This window comes from Eulemur rufifrons, chromosome 3, assembly GCF_041146395.1.
Source record: "Eulemur rufifrons isolate Redbay chromosome 3, OSU_ERuf_1, whole genome shotgun sequence".
Lineage (NCBI taxonomy): Eukaryota > Metazoa > Chordata > Mammalia > Primates > Lemuridae > Eulemur > Eulemur rufifrons.
This window is the reverse complement of record NC_090985.1, coordinates 7,638,457-7,651,388: the sequence shown is the minus strand read 5'-3', so window position 1 is coordinate 7,651,388 and position 12,932 is coordinate 7,638,457. Positions and strand designations below refer to the sequence as shown.

The 12,932-nt window shown below is 43.1% G+C and overlaps 1 protein-coding gene across 4 annotated transcripts in view; it reads right to left on the bottom strand.

Annotated features, from left to right (window-relative positions):
* Positions 1 to 5,123: 5,123 nt before the first annotated feature.
* NTRK3 (neurotrophic receptor tyrosine kinase 3) overlaps positions 5,124 to 12,932 on the bottom strand; it is a 347,333-nt gene continuing 339,524 nt past the window's right edge. For all 4 annotated transcript variants that reach the window (XM_069465743.1, XM_069465745.1, XM_069465746.1 and 1 more), the window contains 2 exons: positions 8,363 to 8,521; positions 5,124 to 5,309 (listed from right to left, as the gene is read on the bottom strand). In XM_069465743.1, the coding sequence (XP_069321844.1) occupies positions 5,124 to 5,309; positions 8,363 to 8,521 (345 nt within the window). The remainder of the gene's footprint in view (positions 5,310 to 8,362; positions 8,522 to 12,932) is intronic.

The window sequence follows — 12,932 nt, the reverse complement described above, 5'->3', positions numbered from 1 at the left end:
AATCCCAAATTGGAATCAATTTTCTGACTTCAAACAGGCCTTCTTTGAAGCCATTCCAATTAAATATATATGTATAAGTACACAATGTACATACGCCTCCCCTTTCCTCAGGAAGACACTCCCAGTGATGTTAGCAACTGAACCACATTTTCCAAAGCCTATATTGATGTCTTAATAATGATGTAAAAACTTGTAATTTTCCTTTAAAATCTATTAAGTATTGGCCGAAACAATTTATTTGGTATCCAAGCAGAAAGTAGAGCTCCAGGAACCAAAAGCATAGTGACAACAGCACCCAAACTCTGACCCGAAGGTGCCACTGTTTGCTGTAAAGCAAATGCCATCGGGCTTTCTAGCAGGTTGGCTTCCTACCAACGAGGACAATAAACATCTCAAGGGCATTTGGGGGCAGCTCTCTGGACTGCTGACATGTGGGCTCTTTCAGCAAACATCTATAGATATTTCTGTGCTCCGGACTCTGAGCACAGCTCTAAGACGACCTCCCATCTCAAGACCACCCATTACAGTAACTGCACTCTGGAGTCAAGATAATCCTGCTGCTGTTTGGTTTGGAAAAGGGAAACAGGGAAGCCATTAGTCATTCCTGAATGGAAAAGGAGTCTGCACCTTAAGACACTGCCCTCTTCCCAACCTCTCGGGCTGCTTACAATGAGCATTGAAAGACAAAAACCTCTTGGTTTTTGACCCAGAGTTCAGATCACCAGTGGCCGGCGTGAGAGGCGGGCAGGCCTGTCTCCATGGATCCTGGGATAGTTTCTGCCAAGTTCGCGCGTGTCGGTGTGCAGCCGGGGAGGCTGTCGGCTGAGGAGGACAGACTGCGAAAGGCAGCCTCTCTTGGCGAGCACAGACGCGGGGTCTCTGCCTAGCCTGCCAGGCTCCCTGCCAATATCCCCCAAACTTACCAGCCGCCAGACCGTCTTTATTTGCCTTCTACGATCAGTTTCTTGCCACTTGTAACTTTTCTTCCTCGCCCTTCTCACCTTTCATCTTTTTCTCTTATTTTTAACAAGCAAGCTTTAAACAAAGCAGGTAGAAGCAGAGCATAGCTTTATTTTTTTTAACTGAAAGGAATTCTAAAAATATCTATTCCAACCTCTTGTCTCAAATGAGAAATCTGATAATCTGAGAGATTAGCTGATTTAGACAAGGTCATTTAGGTAACTCAGAGCAAAACTACAAGTGTTGATGTCTTTCCATATTCCTAACTAATGTCCGATGTACCCTGTGGCCTCCTGGCATGACTGATTGGCTTTTCCTTATCATGCAGCCCAGAAACTGGCCAACAGCTCTCCTGTTGGTGTTGGTTTCCATAGTATTTAGCACCAAAAAAATACTTGCACTAGGTATTCTGCAAAGTAAGCATCACCAGAGGAGAACATTAACATTCAACCTGAACCCAGAAGGACCAAGGATCCTTTGCTTCTGGCAGGAAGCCTCTCTCCAGGGGTAATTTGTGCATGATCTGCTGAGTGGAGGAAGCAAGTCCTTTGTCTTGTGTGTTGACTAGAGGAGGCTTAGTGAGCCCCAAGGTCCACTCAGCATTCAGGAGTATAATGAGAGGGCAGCATAAGGTTTATATCCAAAGCAAAGAAGAAATAGGAGGACCCTTGGCCATGACACTCTACTCCAAGGTGGGCATCCAACAGAAAGTCACTCTTGCTCGGGCCAGGAGAGGACCAGGTGAGGATGGCATGGCAGGGAGATCAGCCTGGGTGCCCTGACACCACAGTCACAGTGGAGCCTGCTTCAAGCTAAGCTCTCGAAGTCCAATCTGGCACCATCTTCTAGAATGTAGATTTTGGTATGGGGGGATGAAGATGGGGTGGACTGAGGTGGCCATATTGGCTAATGGGATGTCATTTCAAGACTCATTTAACCACATTAGGCTCTTGATAAGTAAGTAAATAAATAAACCGACCACTGACAGTGCTTTTCTGGTATGTAGAAATGCCAGTGTAGGGAACAAGACCAAATGCTCCCTCCTAGTCGTCTCAGACACTTCAGACTCTCAACTGCTGTGACATGGGGACAAAGGAGGAGTGTGTCATTGGCACTCATCCCTGCCCAGGCCCAGTGAGCCCTCAGAGGCAACTGCCCTCCATCCATGCAGGGCCTGAGGAGGGTTGTCCTGGCATCCCACAGTGGTACTGAGAAAAATGACACAGTGACTCACCATAGTTACAATTTAAGAATTCAGAGCTAGGAGGAGTCAGAGATTAGCAAGTGCACCGCTTAGTTTACAGATGGGGAAACCAAGACACAGTGGGGTGAGTCTTATCGGTCCTGTCCCAGTACAGGAGAAATAACACACTGCACAGCCCCCCGAGCTGTAGCGTACCCCTGCCATTGCCATAGCCCTCTTCTCTGCCTCCTTTACTCTCCAAAATTTTGTTTTCATTTTTTCTACCTGCTGAGGTTGAAAAATCAACATGTAAGGTAGACTCTACACAGAGAGGACAGCAAGGGCAGGTCCCCCTCTCTGCTCCTCCCTGCTCTGCCACCCTCACTCTTGGACTCTTCCACAGGCAGCTGCTTATGAGGGACATGGTGAAGACATGACCCCAAAGCCAACATGAAGGCCCATGGGACTAAGACACCAGCAATGTGACAACTGCCGTCTCCTGCAGGGCTCCTCATGCCCAAAGGAAATGCCTTCTCTCATTAGGCCATGATGACTCCATGCCCTGAGTTGAAACCCCAGCACATGCCGCATTCCCAGTCATCCAGCAGCCTCCAACCCATTTCCTTTTCCTTCTTCCCAACCCATCAGTGACTATCAGGTTCCAGAAACATACAGCCAAGAAGAAGCCACACAGCCTCTGCTTGGGGGAGGGGGAAGGAGAAGGGAAGCACCAGGAGCCTTAGAACCTCACTCCTAACCAGAAGACACCTTCCCCTCTGGCCCCTCCAGATTGCTCCCGCCCCCAACACCTTTTCCCCGGTTACCCAGATCAAAACCAGGCTATGCAGCTCCATCCAACACTCACAGCCCAGGCACACAGCAAGAACCTCCAGGGAAAGAAAAAAGGGGTAATTGCATGGAATAGCAAAGGGTCCTCTTGAGGTGATCAGTCTAAAGAGCCTTCCCTGAAAGTTCTCGGGGGCTGGGCGCACAGCACCATGAGAGACCCACGCAGCACCCCCGCTCCCCGCCCTCCCCTCCCCGCCCAGCTGAGCAGCTTCTCTGACCCCAATCTCAACCATGGCTACAATCGGAGCACAGCTCTTTTCTATTTGAATAAAAACATTTGTGGGTCTAAAAAAGGAAGCAAAACCACAGACACATAATTCAGTTCTAAACCCCACACAGGGATGCCCACACTTCAGCTGCCTTCAGCTAGCCAGGGCGTCCGGGCTGCTGGCAGGCCCTGCAGTGGCTGAGAAGGAAGCAGCCAGAGGCCTCCGGAGGCTCCAGTTAGGCAAAGGTCAGTCCATTCAGTAGCTCTGTGCTTGGGGTGAGGTGGAGGGGCCGGGGGTCTGGGAGGAGCACGTCCTCTCCTCCCCCGCAGGAGGACTCTGGAGGGCTGAGCTGTTGGTTTCCACGGCATTTCGTTGTCATATGTCAGGGAGGCCCAGAGATCTGCCCTGCTGTGGTCCTTGGCAGCAGCCAGGAAGGCGGCGCCTCCCTTGGTGCCGAAGCAGAGGGAGCTGGCCCCAGCCCAGCCGCTTCCTTCCCTCTCCCTGGCCAGGGCTCAGTCCTCATTGCGATGCCAAGCCTGTGGTGCCGGCCACTCATCGGACATCTCCCGGGGAAGCCTCAGCCCCTTCCCCCACCCCAGCCCACAAAAGCGATTTCTCAGCCCTTGCATTTTCACAGCAGCTCAAAGGCAGATGCATCAATCCTCCCAGGGCTGGAAACGTGAGGAGAATGCCAAGGTGCCCGGTGCAGGTGCCAAGTCGGTTCTCCCCTGCGGCTCTTGCCCGCTCCACTGCCCGGCTCCCTGAGACACTGCCCCTGCCTCTCACTGGACCCGGCTTCCTTCCCTGGGACTTGGTGGAGGCACTGCAAGTGGGGGCTGGGACATAGGGAAGCAGGGTGAGAAAATGAGGGGACCCGGTGGGGGCACATCTTATGATGACCCACACGCAACTAAGTCTCTTGCTGTTGGAGCCCCGAAGCCTGCTGTGTCTACATTCACAGACAATAGGAGGGACCCGTTTCCTAATCCCCCAAACTCCCCAAGGGCCTGAAAACGGCAGGTGGGGCCAAGGAGTCTGTCCAGTGATGGAGAGACAGGTGGCAGTGGCTGGTCAGGGTTCAGGTTTCGGCTGTTTTCTCTTCTGTGGTTCTTTTAGTCCAGAAAGTCCAGTTCTTTAAGTTCAGAGGATAGAATGACACATCTGTCCTGTATCTAGCAAGAAGCTTACACCCAAGCTGGGTGTGGTCTGCTCTCGTCTCGGTTTTGTGTCGTGGTGGTGTTTGTTTGGTGTTTACCCGTAGGCGCCTTCATTGATTCCTAAAAGCATCAAGACTTTTCAGAATGGACAAATTAGAAAATTGTCCTGAAGTGGAGAAGTCAGGGCAGAGTGTGGAGGCAGCAATCAGAGGAGACAAGGGCTGCTACCGGCGCCCCAGTCTGGCATCTTTTTCCTGCGGGCTGTGTGTGGGCACTCTGCAGGGGTGGCTGGCCGCCCGGGCTCCTCCCTCCCAAAGCTCCCGCCCCAAAGATTGTCTCTGCATGGTCAAGGTCTTCTGCTTGCAAAAGCCAGAGCTAAACAAGCACGGGCCATAGCTTAAGTCAATAGGAATTTTCATTTGCATTAATAATATTTAAAATTTTTCTGAGTTGTTAAAGTCTTGTGGTTTTCTGTATCAGCAGCTTCTCTCTGTATTAGAGAAGGTATCTCTCTGTAGATATAGATAGATAGATAGTTAGATATATAAATATATATATATATGCCAAACTGCCTTACAGCGTTTTTTTCTTTCTTTTTTTTTTTTTTTTTCCTTTTTTCAGTGTTGTATGTGTAGCAGGCACTTGAGTTTATATGAAGATGTTCGCTTCAGTCAAGGATGGAGGAAAGGAGTGGTGAGGTGGTTAAGGGAGATGTGAGGTGGGGAGGGAGGAGGCGACAGAGTGTGAATTCGTGACCACCAGCCACTAGCCGAGAACGTCCAGGTAGATTGGGGTGGCCTTCCCCAGTGCGTGGAGGATTTTGTAGATCTCCTTGATGTTCAGCCGCTGCTGTGGTTCCCTCTGCCAGCACCCCAGCATGACGTCGTACACCTCTTTGGGGCAGACTCGGGGCCGCTCCAAAACACGACCTTGGGTAATGCACTCAATGACCTGAAAGAGTGAGGAGAACGAGGAAGTTACATCCGAAGCCCAGACTTGTCCCTGTGGCTCACACTCAGCGAAAGGCAACAGCTTCATGGATTAGCGTCAGTGCAGAGCCGAGGTCCCCACAAGCGTGGGCTGGAGGCAGCACTGATTTTCATGCCTGTCCTGTGCATGGGTTAGGGGGCAATGAACGGCCCTGGCTGGTGGAGCAGTCTGCTGCCCTTTGACTCGACCTCTTGGGCCAGACCCACACTGGCCACTGACTCCCCCACACCCTTTCCCTCCTCGTCACACCTCTTCTCTAGTCCTGAATCTCATCTGGGTGACTGAGCTGCATTCATTTTCCACCTGGTAGCAGAGACTGGCTTCTGACCTGTCCCTCCCCCTCCTAGGAGCCTGCCTGCCTTGGAAGCCCCCTTGAAGGAGCTCTGCCCCATCTGGCCCCTGCACGCCCATCTCCCCTCGGCTCCCATTCCTAGCAAGCTCCCCTCTCCGCACAGCTTCTGTGCACGTCACCACACTTGCCTACAAGCCATTACACTGGGCCCTTTCTCAGCAACTCCCATCCTCCTGTGTCTTCAAGTCTCTAACACTGGGACCAACCGCCTGGTTCACCACCGCCCACTGGCCAGCCAGGGCAAGTCAGTCCGTCTCACAGGTCTCAGATCCCCGGCGGTAAGATGGGGGTCAAATGTCTGTCTTGATCACCGTCTAGGAGCATTGTAAGGACCCAGTCAGACCAGGAAAAGGGACTGTATGGCCCAGCATACTGAAGGAGTAGCCATAAGGAGGCGTAGGAAGACAATGAGGAATTTATGGCTGGACTAACCCCACTAGGCCACCTGAGAACCAAGTGTGGCAACTGTGATTCATTTCTAGTTCCTCAAAAATACTTCTTTACTGACACCAAATATGTGCATTTTCAAGGTTTCATCTTCTAGTTTTCAGGTTAGTTTTAACTTCTCTCTAATTCTACCACTGTGTAACTTTGGGACAGTTACTTACCCCGAACTTTAGTTTTTGCACTTAAAGATTGGTTGTGATGACAAAAATACACAGAATAATCTCTAGTTCAGCTGCTGAGCAAATGTCATTTCCCTGCTCTGTCCCCATTAGTGTGTATTTAATCAGGAGGAGCACTGCCTTTCTTCTCCTTTGTGTCTCCCTGTCCTGCCCAGCTGTGCCTTTGGCCCGCGCTGTCTCACACCACTCTGACTTTGGAGGGCCTGTCGAACCGCCACTGTGCCAGCACCGTTCTGGCTACGCTCACCTGGAGCCCGTGCTGGCCCACCAGGCTCATTTCCTTGCCAGCCTGTCAGGTCTGCAGTTGCTTATATTCCCCATTCTTATTACAGCCCCGTCCCCCACCCGCATGACCTTCACCTCCATGAGAAAGGATCCAGTTCTAACTGCAGTAGCAGCTGCTAACGCCAAGATAGGGCACCTGGTAGTGTCTCTTGGAATGTGGGACTACCTAAGCTGTTGATGTCCACAGAGAAACCATGGTCAGTGACTGACGACCATGACTTGCTGCTGCAGTGGGTGGAGGAGGGGAGGTAGCTGGGGGAAGGAAGCTGGCCTTCAAGGCCAATGCCTCACAGGTGGTCTTAGGAGAGACCGTAACCACCTTGTTAGCTGCTGTGAACCAGCTCGAGTATCCAGGACAGGTCTTACGCTAAGACCAACAGCAACCTCAGCCCAGATTTGCCCTTACCTGAGGCCACCAAACATCCAAAAGTGGTGTTCAGGGGCATGCTCATGCATGCGTGTCTGTGTGCGTGTGTGTGTGTGTGTGTGTGTGTTCCACCCTCCCATGAAAACAGTAACAATTTTTTAATACACCATAACAAATGGGTTCTGACATATGCTCTTTCGTTATTTTAAAAGGCTTTTAAAATATTTTGTCCTACTTTGGGAAATGTAGTTAGGCCCCATTGAGCTTGTGAATGGTGAGATATCACAAATTTAAAGAACTGTCTTCTTTTCAGTCTTTGAAATGTGCTTAATTAAGTGGTCAAGACATAGGAGAGTAGAGATGAACGTAGCTTCCAAGAAGAAAGGCAATTTCTTGAATATTCAAATAAGATTTCAATACTAAAAGGCCCTGTGTTTACATTTTCCCAGAAAACAGAAGACCATAAAAAGAATTGCATTTTTTTTATAGGTCTTCTGGGTTGGGAGACAGAGCTCCTTACTGTCTGCAAACTGTGCTGAATTCCCTGGGGCAACATGCCTCTGGTCCACGGGTAACTGAGAAACATCTTGGAGACCAGAGCCCTGGGATCATGGCCCAGGCTTTCCTCCTGCCCTACGGGCTGTCACCTCTGAGACACTGGCCAGTCCACTTCAGGACTCCAAGCATCCCTGCTTCCTATGGCCTAAATCTCCACAGAGGTTTTTGCAAAAATTACTGAGTTGATACAGGTAAAGGGCTTAGAAATGTGTCCGGCACTAAAAGTTAGCTACCATTAAAACTGGTTCACTAGTATTTTTTAGTATTATAAATTAAAATTATAAAAGTATATGTGTTTATTCTTATGTTTACTGCTATGGTTTATTTTATTCCTGGCCACAGTGGCCACACTCCAAGTCCACACATAGCTCTACCAATCACGTAAGGCTGGCCTTCCCAATTCGCCCCTGTGCATCCCCAGGCCCGACGGGCATGCCTAGAACCTTTGGGGACCCAATTAATCAGGCATACTAAGCAGCAGATATTTCCACACGATGACACAATTGAAAAACTCATAATTGTTCTTTGTTTTCATTTTCTGTCTTAATGAAATATTTGTGATTTTTTAAGTATAGCAGAACAAACAGAACCATGATTTGCATCTCAATTTAGACATGCGATTTCACGCTCTTTTGACAATTATACCACATTTCCTAGAGTTACTATTTTTTTCCTTCTGAGAAGCTCTCCCCTCCTGCTTATGCCTATGTACACTCTGCTGGCTCCAAATCCCACCTAACGTTTTGTACACTGTGCCCATGTCCTGACCTCAGATATCTCTTATCAGCCTTCCTCCAAATCAAGATTCTCATGTGTCCCCCTTTACCTCTGTGTTTGACAGCTGGAACCACGGCTGCTTCCCATAGGTGAAGATCTCCCAAAGGATCACCCCGAAGCTCCACACATCACTCTCCGTGGTGAACTTCCTGTACATGATGCTTTCGGGGGGCATCCATCGGATGGGGAGCATGGTATGTCCTCCCACCTAAAAGGGATCAAGACAGGGATACACACAGTGACCAAAATGAGTGGTGTCTGTCTGCACTCTTCATGTGCAGATGCACTCTCCATGCATCCTACTCTAAAACAGCCACAACTGCACGCAACTTGCATTAGAGGGTGAGTGGAGATGCTGACTTCCGAGCCCTAGGGTACTGGAGGCAGCTAGGCTAGCAGTTAGAGACAACACCTGAGGGAAGGTGGGTTCCTTGGCATTGAGTGTGAAAAAAGATCACAAGGTGCTCTGAAGTGGGACAGAAGGTTTCAGAACCTGGTACTATAGTAAAATCTAACCTGAAGAGGAAGTCCAGAGGGAAGTCAGCGAAATTACTGAGCAAGTCACCAAGTGTCAGTATTTGCAGACATCAGCTGAGGGCCCTTGGCCAATGTGGCAGAGGCACAATAGATTCCATGTGCATCTGATCTGTGGAACTGTGAATTAGCTTCTACCTGACAATTCTGAATTTCTCACCACAATTTAGTGTTTCAAGCAAAGGGGACAGGGACATTCCAAAAGTGTGGAAGATCACGCGTTAATAAGATATCAGGTGGACAGAAAGAGAATTCATGGTGATTCTTAGTAAGATCACAATGGTCAGTAAGGAAACTCTTTAGCCTGAGAAGGACGTCAGCCATCTGTGGGCCTATGAAACTGAAAGCCAAGGGCAAGAGGGAGTGACTGACAAGGGCAGACATCTAGGGGGCCATTTCTTGAGAAAAATATTAAGGAAATCCTCACTGCCCAGCAGGTTAGAGATATTGGCATTAATGAAAGAAAATTCACAGCATGTTTTACAACTCAGGAACTAACTGCATCATTAGCAAGTAGAGCTTCAGAAATTGGAACTTTTGGCTAATACATGGATTTGTTAGAAAAGTGTTTAACATTGATAAAAAAGACGTTCTCTCTATATGTCCTGATGAACTATTAACTTGAAGTTCTCGTTTCTATGGTGGGCCAGTTGGAGGAATAGTAATAGTGAATGCTTAAGAAAGAATCACTTGGGAAGTGGACAATCTTGTTTCTAAAAAGGGAAATCATGTTTTCTTTATCCACTTGAAGAATTTTAGAAGATAAATGATAATCTGGGTTTACAGAAATGTTATTTTCAACCTAGGATTTTATAATCAGGAAAACTACTGTATTAAGTGTAAAGACAACTGAAGATGTTTCTTTCAGGCAAAGATTCAGGAAGTTTACCATTCACAGCCTTTCAGAAAATATGGAAGCAAAAGTTAATTTAGGATGTAATCTAGAAAACAGTAAAAAGAATCCAAGCTATACGATGACTTGAAACATAACAATGTAAGGCAAATAAGCCACAAAAATGCAATTTAAATCTAAATACTAGTTGCTAATTTGGTTGTAAAAAGTAATACAATTACTAATAAAGGCTTCCTGTAAAATAGAGACATAAAGTAAATAATAATACCAATAATGCTAATAGTACTACCACCGTTACTACTAACATATTTATATGGAATGAAACTTCCAGATAATTTCAATCATAAGTACACAGAAGATTAGATATAGGAATAATTAAAAGCCTGATAAAAGCTGTATATTTTAGAAAGGGAAGAAAGGAATTTACAGTGATCAATTGTTGACTATAACAGTTTAAATTTAAATATGCTTGCTAAAATTTTAAAGCCATTTCTAGAAGAATAGAAACAGTACATATAGCTTCCAAACCAGTTTTTTAAAAATAGAGTCAATACCAAAAAGACTTCAAACAGGGGGAATTAGATAATGATGAATAAAAAAGAAGTTTAAAAAATACCACTGTAGACAACAAGTACAAATGGGTTATACTATCTCATAAATGAGAAAAAAATTTAGGTTAAAAAATTAAGATGCATGTTATTTAGAAAACACATATGTAAAGCAAAATATTAGAAGATATTAAAAATGGAAGGATGCAAAAAATACAATAAGCAATAAAAGGAAAATATAATTTGCCATATACATATACATGTATATGTGTATATAAGCATACGTATGGCCAGTTACATTTCTTTCATTGTTTGTTACACATTTCATATTGTTTCAGTATATATGAAAAAAAGAATTCAGAATACGAAAAATTAAATGAACGCAATGTGGCTTATATCATATTTTTATCATACTTAATATGATATTTAAAGCTGGAAAAATTCACCACAATGGTCATTATGAATTTTTATGCTCCAATTAACATAGCAACAATATATAAAATATTTATAAATATATATATAAAGAATAAAAATAGGTTATAAATAAAAGGAAAATGACAAACCTATCTTTAAAATGGAAAACTAAAACACTTCTTTCACAAATTAAAAGATCAAGAAGACAACATAAATGAAGGTACATTTTTAAAATACAAATGAGTTTCAATGAAGAGATATGAGTGCTGTAATTGCACATATTTTTAACATCCTTAAAAAATTGTACATTATTTGCAATTACCTAAAAATCATTCCTAAAAACCAATCACATATTAAACCTCAAAGGAAATCTGAAATGCCTAGAGATAAAGTAAAGTAAAGTTAAAATAAGAAACATTTTCTGTATCAAATAAAATAAAGCAGAAATTAACAAGAAAATTATAATTTTTAAAAGGTTCTCTTTGGGCAATTAAACTATTTGGTAAAAAAAATTGAAAATAAAATTTAAAACTATTTATTATAATAATAACTGAAGTCCTATCCATCAAAACCTATGGAATATAGCAAAAAATAAATACAGCATTTAAGCATGTATTTTAAAAATAGTTAAAATATAATTGAATTAAATAAGGATTTGACAAAAAGGTAGTAAAGAATCACAAAATGAATGTAAAGAAAGCAAGAAAAAATAAATAATGAAGATAAAATAAAATAAGTACCGATTAATCAGTATAAAACAAAACAAAGCAAAACAAAGAACCAGGAGAAAAACAAAAGCAGACTTGATCTACACAATCAATATGCTAATTCTTTTCAAAATCATAAAAAGCTTTGGCAAGGTTAATAAGAGATGTAGAGGAGACAAATGTAAAATGTTAAGAATGTTATAGCAATAAATTTGAGAATATATATGCAATGATTTACTAGAAAATATTAATCTTAAAAAGTTAAGAAAAATAGAAAACTCGAATACAAAAATAATAATTGTAGTAAAAATATATACATTAAAAAGATACAAGGTTTGGATGGTTTTATGGGCAATTTCTACTAAAGTTTTCTATCCTATTTATACCTTTCCAAAGCAAAAAATGGTAGAAACTTTCCCAAACCACTCTCTGTGGCTTGAATGTCCCTGATGACAAAATCAATCAAACTTACCACATAACCTTAAATATATAAATACAAATATAGATATTTTATCTATATATGTGTAAAACTATCTGTTATGAATATACTCTCCAAATATAAATAAAGTATCATATCAATCAGGAATATAGTATAAGAACTTTATATTATAACTCAATAAGGTTTATACTATTATAGAAATGCAAGAATGTCTCAATGTTAGGAAATCTATTATTTAATTTACTAAATTAACAGATAAAAGAAGAAAACCCATCCTGTCAAAAAAATGCCAAAAATTTCCAACACCTTTTTCTGATTAAAATCCCTAATACATTAGTAATAGAAGGTAATTTCCTTGATTCAACACACTAAATATATTTACCAACAAAACCTTTGAAGTATAAAAGGTATCTTCTATCATTGATTTTATGCAATATTGTTCAGGAGGGTCTAGCCAATGCAATAAAGCAAGAATTTTAAAAATGGGGTAGAAATATTGAAAAGGAAGAGTCAAAACTGGCTGTTGTTTAGATAGGATATGACTATTCAAGACAATTAACTAAAAAGCAATTAGAACATGATTTAGTCAGCTACCCAAATATAAGAGAAACACACAAAAGTCAAGTTATTCTCATATACCAGTGACAATGATTTCAACATATAATGGAAAATAAGATTGTTTGTGCAATAGCAACAAAAATGTTTAAAACTCCGAGGCATAAACCTTAGCAGAAAATGTACAAAGTCTATTTAAAGAAAAGTACTGAAAAACATAAAAGAAGATCAGAATAAAAGGAAAGCTGTGTTATTTTCTTAGACAGTACGACTCAGTATTATAAATCTCTCATTCCTTCCTCAAATTAATCTAAAATTCAATACAATGAAAACCCCAATGGAATGGTATATGGAAATTGATAAGATGAATACAAAATTCATCTAGGTAGTAAGTACTTGATTAAAACTAATATATACTTGAAATAGAACAATAAGGGAGAGTTATTCTATCAGATAGCAAAACATTTTATCAAACTATGTAATGAACACACTGTGTTTTAGCATAGGAATAGACAAATTTATTAATGGAACAAACTAGAGAGTCCAAAGGCAGACCCATGTATAAATAT